General features: G+C 38.6%; 1 protein-coding gene across 2 annotated transcripts in view; it reads right to left on the reverse strand.

Moving 5' to 3' along the window:
• The window catches only part of suco (SUN domain containing ossification factor), a 73,698-nt gene that overhangs the window by 43,498 nt on the left and 15,244 nt on the right, over positions 1–14,956 (reverse strand). For both annotated transcript variants that reach the window (XM_078561573.1, XM_078561572.1), the window contains exons 2-3: positions 3,934–4,024; positions 3,492–3,593 (exon numbers count right to left, since the gene is read on the reverse strand). In XM_078561573.1, coding sequence (XP_078417699.1) covers positions 3,492–3,593; positions 3,934–4,024 — 193 coding nt within the window. The remainder of the gene's footprint in view (positions 1–3,491; positions 3,594–3,933; positions 4,025–14,956) is intronic.

Here is a 14,956-nt window from a genome sequence, read left to right on the forward strand (position 1 = left end):
ACTCGTCCACCTTTACCTAGCTTCCTATTCTTGAATGTCATGTACCCCTCAATATTAAGGACCCGCTCTTCGTCGTCCTGCAGCCAAGTCCCCGTAATTGCTATCAGGTCATATTTATTTACTTCAATGTGGGCCATCAATTCATTTACTGTTATGAATACTACATGCATTCAGATAGAGTGCCTTCAGCTTTGTCTTTTTGTTACCTTTGTAACATCTAGTCTTGACTGTTGATGTATTCTTAGGTTTTTTCTCTGTCCCTTCCTGCCATTCTCTGACCCTCATTTCTCATATTACTATTTTGCTCTCCTGTCTTCACTCTACACCTTGAATTGCTACCTCTACCCAAGCTTGATTAGCTTAAAAGCCTCTCTACTTCCCTAGTTACACAATTTGCGAGGATACTCGTCCCAACACAATTCAGGTATAAACCATCCCAATGGTACAGCCCCCATTTTCCCCAATACTGATGCCAGTGCCCCACAAACCAGAACCCACTTCTCCCACACCAGTCTTTGAGCCACACATTTGTCTCTCTAATCTTATTTGCCCTTTGCCAATTTGCACATGGCTCAGGTAATAATCCAGAGATTATTACCTTTGAGGTTCTGCTTCTTAATCTGGTACCTAGCCTCTCATACTGACTTTGCACAACCTCTTTCCTAGTTCCTATGTCATTGGTACCTACATGGGCCACGACAACTGTTAACATAGTAAAACATCCCAAGGTGTTTCACAAGAGCTTAATCAATCAAAAATTAAGGCTTTGGAAAGGTTTGAAAACAAGGATGGGTATTTTTTTTAAAAAGAGACTGGACTGAACTGAGAGCCAATGTAGGTTAGTAAGCACAGGGGAAAATGGGTGAATAGTACTTGGTGCAAGTTAGTATATGGGCAGCAGCCTCAAATGGAATGACCTGCCTCAACTATTAGCAAACAAGATTATAGAAATAGGTAAAGGTTGCCTGTGCCCTGTCCCATGTGAAGAACCATCAGACCATTATCTCCCACCCACTATGCTGGCTGTGTTACAAAACTTCAATTTGAAATTCTCATCTCAATCCTCAACTCTAGTGAAATATAGGCTTTTGTTTGCAGCCCCTACCATCTCTCACTCCCTGCTCAAGTATAGCAGTTCCCAGATCCAGACTAAAAACTCCCTCTAATTATCCCTCACCTTAGAAGACCCCTCTCTTTAATGCATTTGTGCAAGTTTTTTTTCATTTCACACACCGACCATCCTTGTGATCTTAGTGAAAATGCCACTGCGCACCAAATTATGGTCAGTTTTGTACCTTACTTCTACTGAGAAACAGAATGGAAATTGTCCAATCTAATTTCACACAGGACTGTGTTAACCACAGGACACTACCTCAAGTGCAGGCTGGTTTCAACTTGGGTCACAGAAGTTAAAGGACTGAATACAAATTTATCATGCCATCCAGTAACCTTCAGTTCATTAATATCTGTAGTTGTATAATTAGTGTGTCCTACATTTTTCAAAATTAATTTATTTATACTGGCTCCCCAATGGCACAGTGAATCCTCAAACTTCTCAGATGAGCTGTTGCTGGGTGATGACCAGATTGTTACCAACCGAGGTTCCCTGCAGTCGCCAAACTGCCTCCCATTAGCTGCTGATGGCTTGTGTGCGAATAATGGGCTTTTGTACAAGCTACAAAAGAGTCCAAGGATGGCTATGGAACACAAAACAAGAGTGCCCACAGGAGGAGGAGTGTGAAATTTGTCATGATACCAAAGAGCTTAATAAAATAATTGGTATGAAATTAAAAAAAACAACACAGTAAAATTGTTTTTAAACCTAAGAGACTGTTACCAAGGAACTCAAGCCGACAGTCTGCTGGACTCAACTGTATGATCCTACGAGATGGAGACAGTAGCTCATCACAGGTTGTTCATTGTCAAAGGAATGTGGTTAATGAGCATACCTTTTGCAATCTGAAAGTAGTGATCATCATGCTTAGTGTTTAATATTTTACTAACAAAATATTCTCATAACATTATGAAAACAATTTGTATCTGCTCCCAATATAAATTTTACAGAAGGAATTTAATAGGATATCATTTACTTCCTTCTGGTCAGAATGTTCAGAATACAATGCATCTGCTTGTTACAGCACATTCCACTCTAGAACTGTATCAACATCACTAGTCATTTTTATTCCCTCCCCTATTTCTCATGATCTCCTTCACGCAGCAGGACAAAATTGGCTTCTGCAGGTATTTCACATGGCTGGTGGCATAACTACACCTGTCAGACAGACAAGAAGCTAGGAACTAGGTGGTACAAATGTCTGGCTAAGAAGTCAATTCTTTGCTTTGAAAGCAACTGAATTTCAACCTTAAAAATACTGAGTAATTTACAATGAATGTACAGAGCTAACAATTCCAGGTTATTATTAAGGTTAGGATAGAAAATCACAATTGGCTAAATCTTCCCTGCTAAGATGTGCTTTTGCTAAATATTGGGACTTTTAAAAAGAGATTTTCTTTGAGACAGACAAAAATTATTTCAAAACTACAGAAAGATAGCTGAATCTAATCTAATTAAATCCCCACAAAGACAACACGTCTATGAATTCCATTACAGACATTAGCTTCCCTGGGGATTTATAAACAACCCTCTTCCCGCCTTATCAAGGGTATCTATGGAGGCATCCTCAATGTTCAACAATGGAAAATGAATCTTCAAAAGGTTAATTGCTTGGCAAAAAAATCTTGATTTTTTTTTTAACTAAAATAACTTTATTAGCTCGTCTGGAGAGTTATCAGTAGAAAATACAATTTTTTTAAAAATACTGGCAGTTAGAGAGAAATCACATGACCAAGATTGTTTGAAGCACATGTTTGAGGTAGAACATCAGCAGCAGACGAGTGAAGGAAAGCTCTCGCTCTCCCATCTATAGACTGAGCTGTTTCTACTAAATTTCATTGTCTACTGCAGCAATAAAGACACAGAATTTAAAGAGAGACTTCAATTTTACACAGCATCTCCAGAAGAAGAAAATACCAGCTACAACTTTAAACTCCCTCAGCGCCGAGAATAAGGCCCTTGAATCCTCTCTGTAGCCGGACAAGGCGGCAAGCTACAAATTATGACCTTTGTTTATCTTTTTTTATGAACTGTAATTTGGCCAAATTTATCCTTCCCTACTCTGTAATCTATATTTGTGTGTGTGGTTTGAGTATGTGTGTTGCAGAAGTCAGAAGTATTTTTATATTTTACTCAGGTCAGTGTTTACTGTATTAAACTAGCCCCTTACTTTGTTCAGCTCAAGAAAATCTGTCAGACTGGTTCTTTATAGATCACAGCATGTAATCAGTTAAGTACACACTGAACTGGCAAGTATAACCGCTGGCAAGTATAACCCTCTTTTAAACAAAAACCCTGTTGCGGTCAAACAAGGAGAAGGAAAAGAAGGAAGCCCTTCAATCCCCCACCACCCTTGTCTCACCTGGTCGTAACATACCTGATGGCTTGCTTTTGTGCAGTCTTCTAGTAATGAATCTACATGACCGTTGACATCCGAAGGCTTCACATCTGCAGATTCACCAGTCACATCCTGCTTGGGCTAGATTAACATATAATAAATATCTCTGTGGCTCAGAGGAGAATGCAGTTAGATAAAGCTAAACAAATTGTGGTTTGCATTATATAGCTGCACTACACATGCAAATAATTTACAGCTGTGAAAAATTAGGAGTCTGCAATATGATTCCCCCCTCCCAATTACCATGATTTTTAAAACTATGTTTGGCAGCCATGGATTTATAAATAGGAAAAGAGCAGCTCTTGGGCTTCTTTTCTTTAAAGCAAGCAAGCATTTGAGTTTGTAAGTATTCTACTGTTATTACAACCTACTATGCAATCACAAACCTATTAAAAATGTAATTTTAAATACAGTTTCTAACCTTTTCTTCAAAGTGCTCATCTTGTGCAAAATTTGTTAGTGTTGAGGAACTTTCCTGCTGCCCGGTACAACCTACGTGCCGATGAGGGCACCTGTAAAAGGAAAGAAATTTTTACCCCCAAGGGTAAGACTACCAAACAAACATTTATAGAGAAGCAGCAGGGTTTAAGATGACTAGCAGACAAAAAAAATACAATTTGGAGGTTTGCTGAACAAATCAACTTCTCATATTCAATATGGTTAGACCTTGGAACTGACTGCTCCTGGATAAAGATATTCATATTTTACACAAGTAGACACTCTAGTCCTGACTGATCATATTGTAGCATATTAAAAGCAGCAACATAGCACGCTGCAGAGTAGCAAAGTGCAGATTTTATGTCTTACTGTACTTCAAACTTGTGCAGTATTAGGAAACTTTTGAAATATATCTTTTCCCCTTTGAGAAATTGTTCATGTAGTAAAAGCAGACCTACAAGCACAGATATGCATTCCCACAAAAGGTCTAAAATGGTCCTTAATCACAGATGACATCCTAAGGCCTTGCTAACCATTGCTATTTGAAAGCAACAATCGCTCTTTGGTTTGAGTATAAGAAATAGGAGCAGGCTGTAAAGTCACTCATGCCAGCCTAACATTCAAAGTGATCATGGCTGATTTTTGAACTCAATTTCACTTTCCTGCCCGACCCCCATTTCCCTCGATCCCCTGGAGCCCAAAAATCTCAGCCTTGAGCATCGTCAACGATAGAGCTTCCACATCCCTCTGGAGTAGAGAGTACCAATTACATCCTCCCTTAGGAGACCAAAACTATGCACAGTACTCCAGCCCCTTTGCAAGCCATTCTCCTTCCTAATTACTTGCTGTACCTGTCTGCTTTTTGTTTCTTGTATGAGGATCCTTGAGTTTCAAAAGTTTAAAAGTTTATTGCTAGTTAAGCATTATTTTGCTTTGCATTCTTCCTACCAAAGTATTAAGATTTTGAAATAGAAATGCCCGTCTTTGCTTTATCAGCACTTTGTTGACTGAAGCCTACTAATTAATGGATTACCACACAGCAAAATGTTATTCTTAAAATAATATAACAAAGGGTTTGAGCTAGTGGCATTTGTACAAGAAGCTATGCAGAGTCAGAGGATGACAAAATGGTCCATAGACCAATTTCTTTAAAACCTAGCATACCTACAAATGTTCAACACATTGCAATTTACTGAAAGCTGTTCCGCCTAGAATTACGATTATCTGGGCTGCATGCGTACAAACATGGACAATGATAGAATTTTCAGAAAAGCAAATCGAGGAATAAGCTATCCTGCAATTCTGAATAATGCTTTAATTATACAGCAACAATGGGATGAAAGTTTCCAGACTGTCAGCAGAGACATGGTAGGTTAAATAAGGATTAACACACAAAGCCCATGGCAGTTTTGAAGCTGACTGGAATGCTTTCCAAATTCCTAAGTATCACAAAGTTTATTTTAGGACGTTTAAATCAGCAGATCCTAATACAGATGGGTTTCTTTCCAAGCAGAGGACCATCTTGTTCAAATGCAGTCATCGGACATAACAGATATAGAAAGCATGACATTTGGAATGCCGGAGAGAGAAAAGCACGATGCAAAAAAAGATTAACAGCAGAAATGACCCTAGCCATTCTTAAATGAAACTCCTATGTTAATATTCATAAATAAGGAAATTGTTATACAGTTTCCCGCTGCCCAGAGAAATGGAGATGGACTATTTTATGCAATAATTAGAAGAATTGCCAGTCTTAACTGCTTTACCATGATTCGAAGCTGATTCAATACATCAATCTCAATCAAGCTTCAATTGTTTCAGGCCACCTCGGATTTGACAAGGGAAACAATTTGTAATTTTAAAATTGTTTAAGTTTCAATTTAAGCTTTCATGCATCTCCAAGAGGTTATTATTTACTTGAAATGCATTTTATATCCTCAGAATCTATTTTCTAATTTAGAGTTCCTTCACTCTGGCATGTTAGCTGGAATGACAAGAAGCATGATTGCATTAGCCACTGCGCTTGCCCATAATCTGCATAATGGAGTCTTGCAGGAGGAGGTGAATAAGAGGGGAAAAATGCAGACCATGTGAGATATAATTTTGCATATTATTGCATAATGTGAAACTTAAATACACAAATTTCAAGCAGCATATTCCCCATTGAAACTATTTAAGGATGTACAATTATTTACGATAAACATGAATGAAGGGATGAAAGCAGCCACTATTTTTGCACTTACAAAAAATGTGACTAGAGTTATAACTGGTAAAGTAAAAATGCATAAGCATTTAAGACTTCAAAAATTTACAAGTTGTCAATTCAGTTGCCTTTTTAAAAAAAAAACTCACTTGCATGCACAAAGTTGAACTGATTGCCTGCACTACCTCTCCTATTGACAAAGTTACGATCTAAAACCAAGTGAGTCAGATTATGTCAAGTAACCCATAAACATAAGATCAAGTTGTCTGCAAATGCCAAGATTGAATTATTACAGTAAAGCACAGACTTTATTTTAGTATTCCCCAATTATATATTTTAGTTTGTTGGAATAGTCACAAGCTTTCACATGTTTTAGTACATTAATAGATTATACAATATCAACATTATTACTTGTGCATTAACAAGAGAAGCCAGACCACAGAAAAATAATTCTTATATAAACACTTTCAAGATTATGCTACTTTGGCTTATTAACAGCAACTGACAAATACACAATTCTGAAGCTGAAAATTCTACAAACTGTAGTTAAATGATTGTGGTATCAGACATGAATACATATTTAACAGAACTGCATATCAGAACAGCAATTTCTGCATTCATTCAATACATGTTCGATTGTGCCAGTTGCACAATCCAACATAGTCAAGCACTTTGAAAGCCACGAAATGTATGAACAACAAACACAACAGCAAGCTCTCTTCATAAAAATGCTTTAGTTTGTTCAGTAATTTAAATTAGGAATATAATTTGGCAAAGAGTAATTAAACTTCACATATTAAAAAACACAATCTTTCAGTATTTAAAGCAAGTTTGCAGTCATAGTACAGTACAAAGACCCTGCTGTAAATATATTCCAACTCCTGAAAGCAGGACCGTTCCCCAAATGCCTAGTCAGACGTATTAGGCTCATTGTTACTATTGAAAGGTTAGCAAAATTTGAGGCTAAATATATACTAAAGCAAAGAAAAAACTGCCACAAAAGCCTTCCATTGGCAAATGCAAACTGAATATTTAAGGCACAAAATGCTTCTTTCTGGAGTTAATATATTTACTTTGTACATATTGAAACAATATTCATAAGAAAAGTAACCAAGTTTACTCTTCAATGAAAAGAAACAAAAACAAATCCATGTGTCAGGTAGCTCTGATGCCTTCATTAACATAGCTTTAGCATTATTTTACAAAGGGGCACACATCTCCCCTGAGAAACTCAAATAAAGCCCCCTTTAAGTCCTATGGATTAAAAAGCACTATTTCATACGCTTTGTCTTATGTATTCAGGATTTAACTCATACAAATACCCCCAACCATACGGAGGGAAACAAATTCCTTCCCTGCTTAAAGAAAAAAATAGGCAACAAACAGCAAGATTCCACCAATATGAAAGGTAGATTTATGTATCCCTCTCTCATTGGTTCAGTGAGCAAATGCATTGCATTACACAGCACTAAACCACACAGGAACAGAGGAGTTCTTGGTTTGATGCATGGTACCTGCTTTATTCCTACCAAGATGGCATTCTCTCATTTTCACAAACCAGAGGGGAGAAATAGTTCATCAGAATTCTAATGAATGGTTGCTATATGCCATCACTGGTTAGTAGGTGGGCAAATCTGACTGGGGAGGATAAAAGTTCTCTCCTATTTTTCAACTTTAGCAGTGTATGCAATATGGACCTTAGCTGACATCTTGCTTTCTCAATGAAACAAAGAAATGTGCCAATATCATTTCAGAAGCAGCATGCAATTGTACAAAGTGGCTTTGTATTTTAATGACCCAAGTAGCAAATATCATTGACATCTTAAATTCTTTTTAAAAATCACAATACAACTTGCTGGAATTCAAAGTAAGATAGAGGCAGCAGTGTACAGAAACAGTAAAAACATAGAAATAGTCAGCCAAATCAGTCCCTCGAGCCTGCTCCTTCTTTCAATCAGATCCAAATTGATCTGTATGTCTCAACTCCATTGACCTGCATGCAGCTTCTGGTTACCATTAAAATGTTAACAGTTTATATGGTTTCTAACAAATTCAATGTTTTTGCGCAATTTTCATTTCAAAGTTGCAAACTCAAGAAGTTGTCACAAAATTGCAGTGTGATTATTAGCTTGTATATCCTTTCCTAGAAAATAAATAAAACTTCAATTTCCTAAACAAAAACAGAAATACCTGGAAAAACTCAGCAGGTCTGGCAGCATCGGCGGAGAAGAAAAGAGTTGACGTTTCGAGTCCTCATGACCCTTCAACAGAACTGAGTAAAATTAGGAGAGGGGTGAAATATAAGCTGGTTTAAGGTGGGGGGGGGAGGGAAACGAAATTTAGGGGGTGGGGGGGGTGGTTGTAGGGACAAGCAAGCAGTGATAGGAGCAGATAATCAAAAGATGTCACAAACAAAGGAACAAAGACGTGTTAAAGGTGGTGATATTATCTAAGAGAATGTGCTAATTAAGAATGGATGGCAGGACACTCAAGGTACAGCTCTAGTGGGGGTGGGGTGGAAAGACTGAAAGGGCATTACAGGTATAGATTTAAAAATAATGGAAATAGGTGGGAAAAGAAAAATCTATATAAATTATTGGAAAAAACAAAAGGGAGGGGGAAGAAACGGAAAAGGGGTGGGGATGGGGGACGGAGTTCAAGATCTAAAGTTGTTGAATTCAATATTCAGTCCGGAAGGCTGTAAAGTGCCTAGTCGGAAGATGAGGTGCTGTTCCTCCAGTTTGCGTTGGGCTTCACTGGAACAATGCAACAAGCCAAGGACAGACATGTGGGCAAGAGAGCAGGGTGGAGTGTTAAAATGGCAAGTGACAGGGAGGTTTGGGTCTTTCTTGCGGACAGACCACAGGTGTTCTGCAAAGCGGTCGCCCAGTTTACGTTTGGTCTCTCCAATGTAGAGACGACCACATTGGGAGCAACGAATGCAGTAGACTAAGTTAGGGGAAATGCAAGTGAAATGCTGCATCACTTGAAAGGAGTGTTTGGGCCCTTGGTCGGTGAGGAGAGAGGAAGTGAAGGGGCAGGTGTTGCATCTTCTGCGTGCCATAGGTGGGGGTTGAGGAGTAGGGGGTGATGGAGGAGTGGACCAGGGTGTCCCAGAGGGAACGATCCCTACGGAATGCCGCCAGGGCGGGGTGAAAGGAAGATGTGTTTGGTGGTGACATCATGCTGGAGTTGGCGGAAATGGCGGAGGATGATCCTTTGAATGTGGAGGCTGGAGGGGTGATAAGTGAGGACAAGGGGGACCCTATCATGTTTCTGGGAGGGAGGAGAAGGCGTGAGGGCGGATGCGTGGGAGATGGGCCAGACACGGTTGAGGGCCCTGTCAACCACTGTGGGTAGAAAAACCTCGGTTAAGGAAGGAGGACATGTCAGAGGAACTGTTTTTGAAGGTAGCATCATCAGAACAGATGCGACGGAGGCGAAGGAACTAAGAGAATGGGATGGAGTCCTTACAGGAAGCGGGGTGTGTGAGGAGCTGTAGTCGAGGTAGCTGTGGGAATCGGTAGGCTTGTAATGGATATTGGTGGACAGTCTATCATCAGAAATTGAGACAGAGAGGTCAAGGAAGGGAAGGGAAGTGTCAGAGATGGACCATGTGAAAATGATGGAGGGGTGGAGATTGGAAGCAAAATTAATAAATTTTTCCAGGTCCTGACGAGAGCATGAAGCAGCACCGAAGTAATCATCGATGTACTGGAGAAAGAGTTGTGGGAGGGGCCCGGAGTAGGACTGGAACAAGGAATGTTCCACATACCCCATAAAGAGACAGGCATAGCTGGGGGCCCATGCGGGTACCCATAGCCACACCTTTTATTTGTTGAAGGGTCATGAGGACTTGAAACGTCAACTCTTTTCTTCTCCGCCGATGTTGCCAGACCTGCTGAGTTTTTCCAGGTAATTCTGTTTTTGTTTTGGATTTCCAGCATCCGCAGTAGTTTTTTGTTTTTATCTTCAATTTCCTATTCCACTAACATTATATAGGTGGAAGAACAGTTTTTAAACTAATTCTCATATTTTCATTATAAAGTCAGGATATAGCATTCAGATTATCTGTTAAAATAATTTTATCAGTGTGAATACCTTGTACAAATGGATCTTTTCTATTGCATAAACACTAAAGTTGTGTAAATATTGGTGTGAACAGGGTTTACAGCATTAGTTGTATGCTCAAACACCATTTAAGGTTGTCATCTTCAAATGTGTCCTTCCTTTTATTTGGGAAAAGTGATGAGGGGCAGACTGGAAGAAATAGGAACAGGTTAGATAACATAAGAATTGTTTCCATCAGATTTCACAATGATCTGGAAACACAAATTCAAATCTCACTGCGGATTTAAATTCAGTTACTTAAATAAACCTGGGAATAAAAAGCTCGTCTCAGTAATAATGGATATGAAATCACCAGATTGTCATCAAAGACCCATTTGATTGATTCACTAAAGTCCTTTAGAGAAGGAAGTCTGCCATCCTTACCAGGTGTGGCCCATATGCGACACTAGGCCCATAGCCACATGGTTGACTCTAAGGGTCCTCCTAAATGGCTTAATAAGCCACACAGTTGTATTCAGGAAGGCCACCACCACCTTCAAGAGCAATTAGGGATGGGCAATAAGTGCCAGCAACACTTAAATCATGAATAAATAAATGGAAATATTGCCCTAGTAGGATGAATGGTAGCACTGATAGCTGCTGCTACAGTGTAGTCAAAACATTGGCAAACTTTGATGAGAAGCTTCGAGAAAGTTGGGATCTTGTACTGGGACCAATGTCTGACAGAAGTATAATTGTGTGAAAGTCATCTTGAAGAATGTGGACATCATTAGTCTGGAATTTGCAATGTTAGATATCCTGAACTTGCCTTGAATAATACAGTATTCTGTTTGAGTGGGTGAAATTCTGTTAGCAGCAGACTAGAGGAACAGGCTAAAATTATCCAATACTGTAAATTTAGAAATTTGAATGAAACTTGATGCATTAGAAAAACTGGTCAGGATTGCTAGATGTAATTATTGCTGCTAGTTGTGATAGTAAGGCAGATGCCGATGCATGTAGAATATAAAGAAAATTGAGATTTTCAGTTTGGGGAGGGTGCATGTAAAAAGTAATATCCATACTTGTGAAAGGTACGAAAGTTATAAATTTTATCGTTTTCATTGTGACGGAGTGCACTTTGTTGCGTAGCATCTAAATACCTTATTACAAATAATGTTAGTGCACATTTCCCGTTTGCACAGTTGTTTTTTTGGTCAAATTTTTGTTCAACTTAAATATGTAAATTTTTAGAGCTTTGTCAAATCTTCTTATTCAAAAGGGAGAAACCTAGTTAAATAGACAATGCAGGTCTCACAGGTCTTTTTACAAAGCCAATATAAAACCCTCTTTGCTGCCCCTCAGCCTCCCACAGGAAAGGAAGCCTGGGGCAGCAGCCCCAAGGAGCAGGAGTACTCTGCTGGTCCCTAAAGGGAAAGTTTTAAACTTATCTTGTAGGACATCTTTTGCTTTAAGCCCAAGCTTCAGAATAGCATGGGCATACTTCTTAGTTGACAGTTAAAATTTTATTGAAGTCCTATGAAAACATATAGGACCTCTCCTTGCATAAATACATTAGATTCAATTCAATTCATATGCATGCTCCTGTCACCCAAAAAGACTTCAAGGCAACAACTGACTCATGAAAAAATGTTAATGTCTATAATGTTATTGGAAATTATTTTTAAAATACAGTTTAGTGGTGTGTGTGTGTGTCTTAATTGGATTAAAGCCATCTAGTCTGGGTGCTTTGATGTATAATAGTTCTGAGATGTTAATTAGATAGACGTAAGGAAGTTGAAAGGTAAAGTGCAATTTGCATTTTTAAATAAACCATTCAAAAGAATAGGTGAAATCTTGCACCTAGCTGGGAGACACCAAGCAATGTGTTTACATTACTAATAAAATCAGTGGGATGAAAATGTTATTGTTAGATGTGACATTAAAAGCCTAGGATACAATGGAAAATTTATATTCAAAGGAGAAGCTAGGTATAAACAAAAAGGAGTTTGTGTGTAAGGCAGAGGCATTTAAGATCTAGCCAGCCTGTCAGCCTACAAATGTGTCTGCAAAGGAACCAAATTGAAAGGAACCTCATTTAGAATTTGTAAGGTCAAATGTGCTTTGCCTGGTGTCTGTTTAAAGTCTATGGGTTATTGTTGCCTTGGTGAAGATTTACCTGGGAGTGATTAATTTGGGGGTTTGTTTAAAAGTTATTATGGTAGTAATTTGTAGACGTGTATGCGTTTAACTTGTTAAGTTAATAAATGTTTAATTTAGTTTTATATAAAAAACCTTTGGAGGCTCGGTGGTTACTCCTGAATTCAAAGCTGCATCTCAAACATACCAATTGAAAATATAGGTTATGTCAGTTGTGCAAGTTTCCCTCTGGGATTTAAACAACTCAGCCTTTACCAACTGCTGTGTCATAAAACTGAACAAATGTTAGAAGAAGGAGCCTTAGAGAAACGTGCCAATGGAGGTAAAGGAGAAAGCCCTCAGGTGGCTGAAGTCATACTTTCATCATTGATGAATGTTTATGTTAATCAGTGGCCAGCGATAAGCCCAGGGCATTCCTGCAGAAGTTTTGGAAAGCACAATCCTCATCAAGCTACTTAAAATGAAATACCTTCTCTTCATCAGGCGTGGAGTTATTTGCTAATCATTCCAAAGTGTTCAATGCTCATTCATATCTCCAATGAGAAAGCAGTCTATGCCAACCTATGGCAGTGTCTTGACAACATTCGGGCTTAGGCTGGCAAGAGGGGCAAAGTGCTGTCCTTCAACATTACCAATATCCGAGTTCCCCCATTACCTATGACCAGAAGCTTAGGCAGGCCAGCCATATCAACACAGCAACTACATGATTAGAATTGAAGCTGGGTTCGCAGAAGAACAGCTCAATTCTGGACCCCTCAAAACCATTCCACATTCTGCAAGACAAATCAGAAAGGCGATGAAATAATGTTTTCCAGGACAGGGACCACAGCCACAATGCAAGTGGTTTGACATTATCTAAAGGGACCCTGATGTTGGGTTCAATATTAACACCCTCCACCACCAGGAGCACTGTGGCTACAGTATTACTATTTATAGCATGTACTGCACCAATACATCATGTTTAATTCAACAGCGCCTTGCAAACCCATAACTTCTGCTGCCTAGGACAAGAGCAGCAATATCATGAAATCCTCCAAGCCTTTCCTTTTTCCCCCCACACCTTGCCCCCACCCACCAACCCACCAGTCATTATCATTATTTTGGTATTTAGCATTATTGCTTCGAGAACACAGGTCAATATGCAATGTAATGAAATAACAATTTGAAAGTGTAACATGACAAGCAGCTTCTATAACCTCAACCATCAAGGTATTAGTTGTTTGTTGAATTGAACTTTGTTCTGCAAACGATTAGATGATGGAGCACAACTCAGCTGTATTTCAACTTTGGACATGAGAGGGCAGAGTCGCCACTTCAACACTGCGCTAGTTCAGAGAATCCTTCCCACCTGCCAAGTTTCCACTCAAACTCATTTGCATATTAGCAAATGTAAAATCCGCCTTGAACCAGTACAACTGGGCAACATTTTAGAAAAAATTATTTTAAAATAATTTTGCTTTAAAAATATATCAAGTATTAAGAGTGATTGGTGCAGTTCTCATTCCTTCAGAGTTTAATTATTTTTGGAGACTTCATTTGTTCCCCAATTAAAATAGTTTTTTTTGTCTCATCTCAAACTCATTTTCCTTCCCCTCTATTTTGCTTTTTACACATGATTTAACATAGATTTTTAAATTTAAAATCATACTTCCTAGCTGAGACTCTGCACCTAGGTAAGGATTCTTCAAGCTTGAAGAGACATGTTGCTGCTTGCCCTATTCACACAGTTCCCAGATGTCCTGTAGAGTACAGCATGCTCCAGACTCCTGATAATATTGTAGGTTGCCATGCACAAGACCACAAAAAGTCTGTGGGCAGCTCTAAGTGCAATGAACAGCAAGTACTGTTCATTCTCCACTGACTGCAAAATCTGGGCCAATGAATTTGAAAAGGAAGAATATTATGCCTAAGAGAATAAAAAAAAATCTTGACTGCAGCCATTTCCAACTAAATACTAACTGTAACATTTAAAACTGACTTCAGCTTTCTATGCATAATTGATATATAAAAACATGATTAGAGTGGCAGCCAAAATTCTTCCAGGTAATAATAGAACTGATTAATTTCTTCAGGGCAGTACAGGAAATAAATTTGGTACTCCTTAAAGAACAGAGGATGCCACAATAGATCATAGGCTAAATGGCCAAATATTGCTCCTAAACACCTATACTCTTTGCTATTATAAAGTAAAATATTAATACACTGAATAGCCACCTAAACATATTTGATAGTCCTCTTACAAATCATTCTCAAGCCTTTGTAGTTTAGTTGCATTGCAAAAGCTTTTCAAATTTCCAATTATGTAGTGCTTTGCTAAACACTAAGTATGGCAGAGTGTTCATAGAATAGCTTTTATCCAGGCATTTATCGGATAAAACCCACTCCATCCGAAGATTGAAATTTGTATAATGAGTAACATGTGCTTGGGTCAATTATGTGCCCCAAATAAGCTTATATAGCATATAACTTATACTCTTTTTTTTAAAAAGGTGCATCAAATCTAATTTAAAAAACAAAAAAAGTTGGGAAGTTGCCACAAGGTATTTTCTTCATCCTAGAGTAGGTTCCCAAAGGGGCTTCCTGATCCCTTGCT

The sequence above is a fragment of the Cetorhinus maximus genome, chromosome 17 (assembly GCF_964194155.1).
Source record: "Cetorhinus maximus chromosome 17, sCetMax3.hap1.1, whole genome shotgun sequence".
Classification (NCBI taxonomy): Eukaryota; Metazoa; Chordata; class Chondrichthyes; order Lamniformes; family Cetorhinidae; genus Cetorhinus; species Cetorhinus maximus.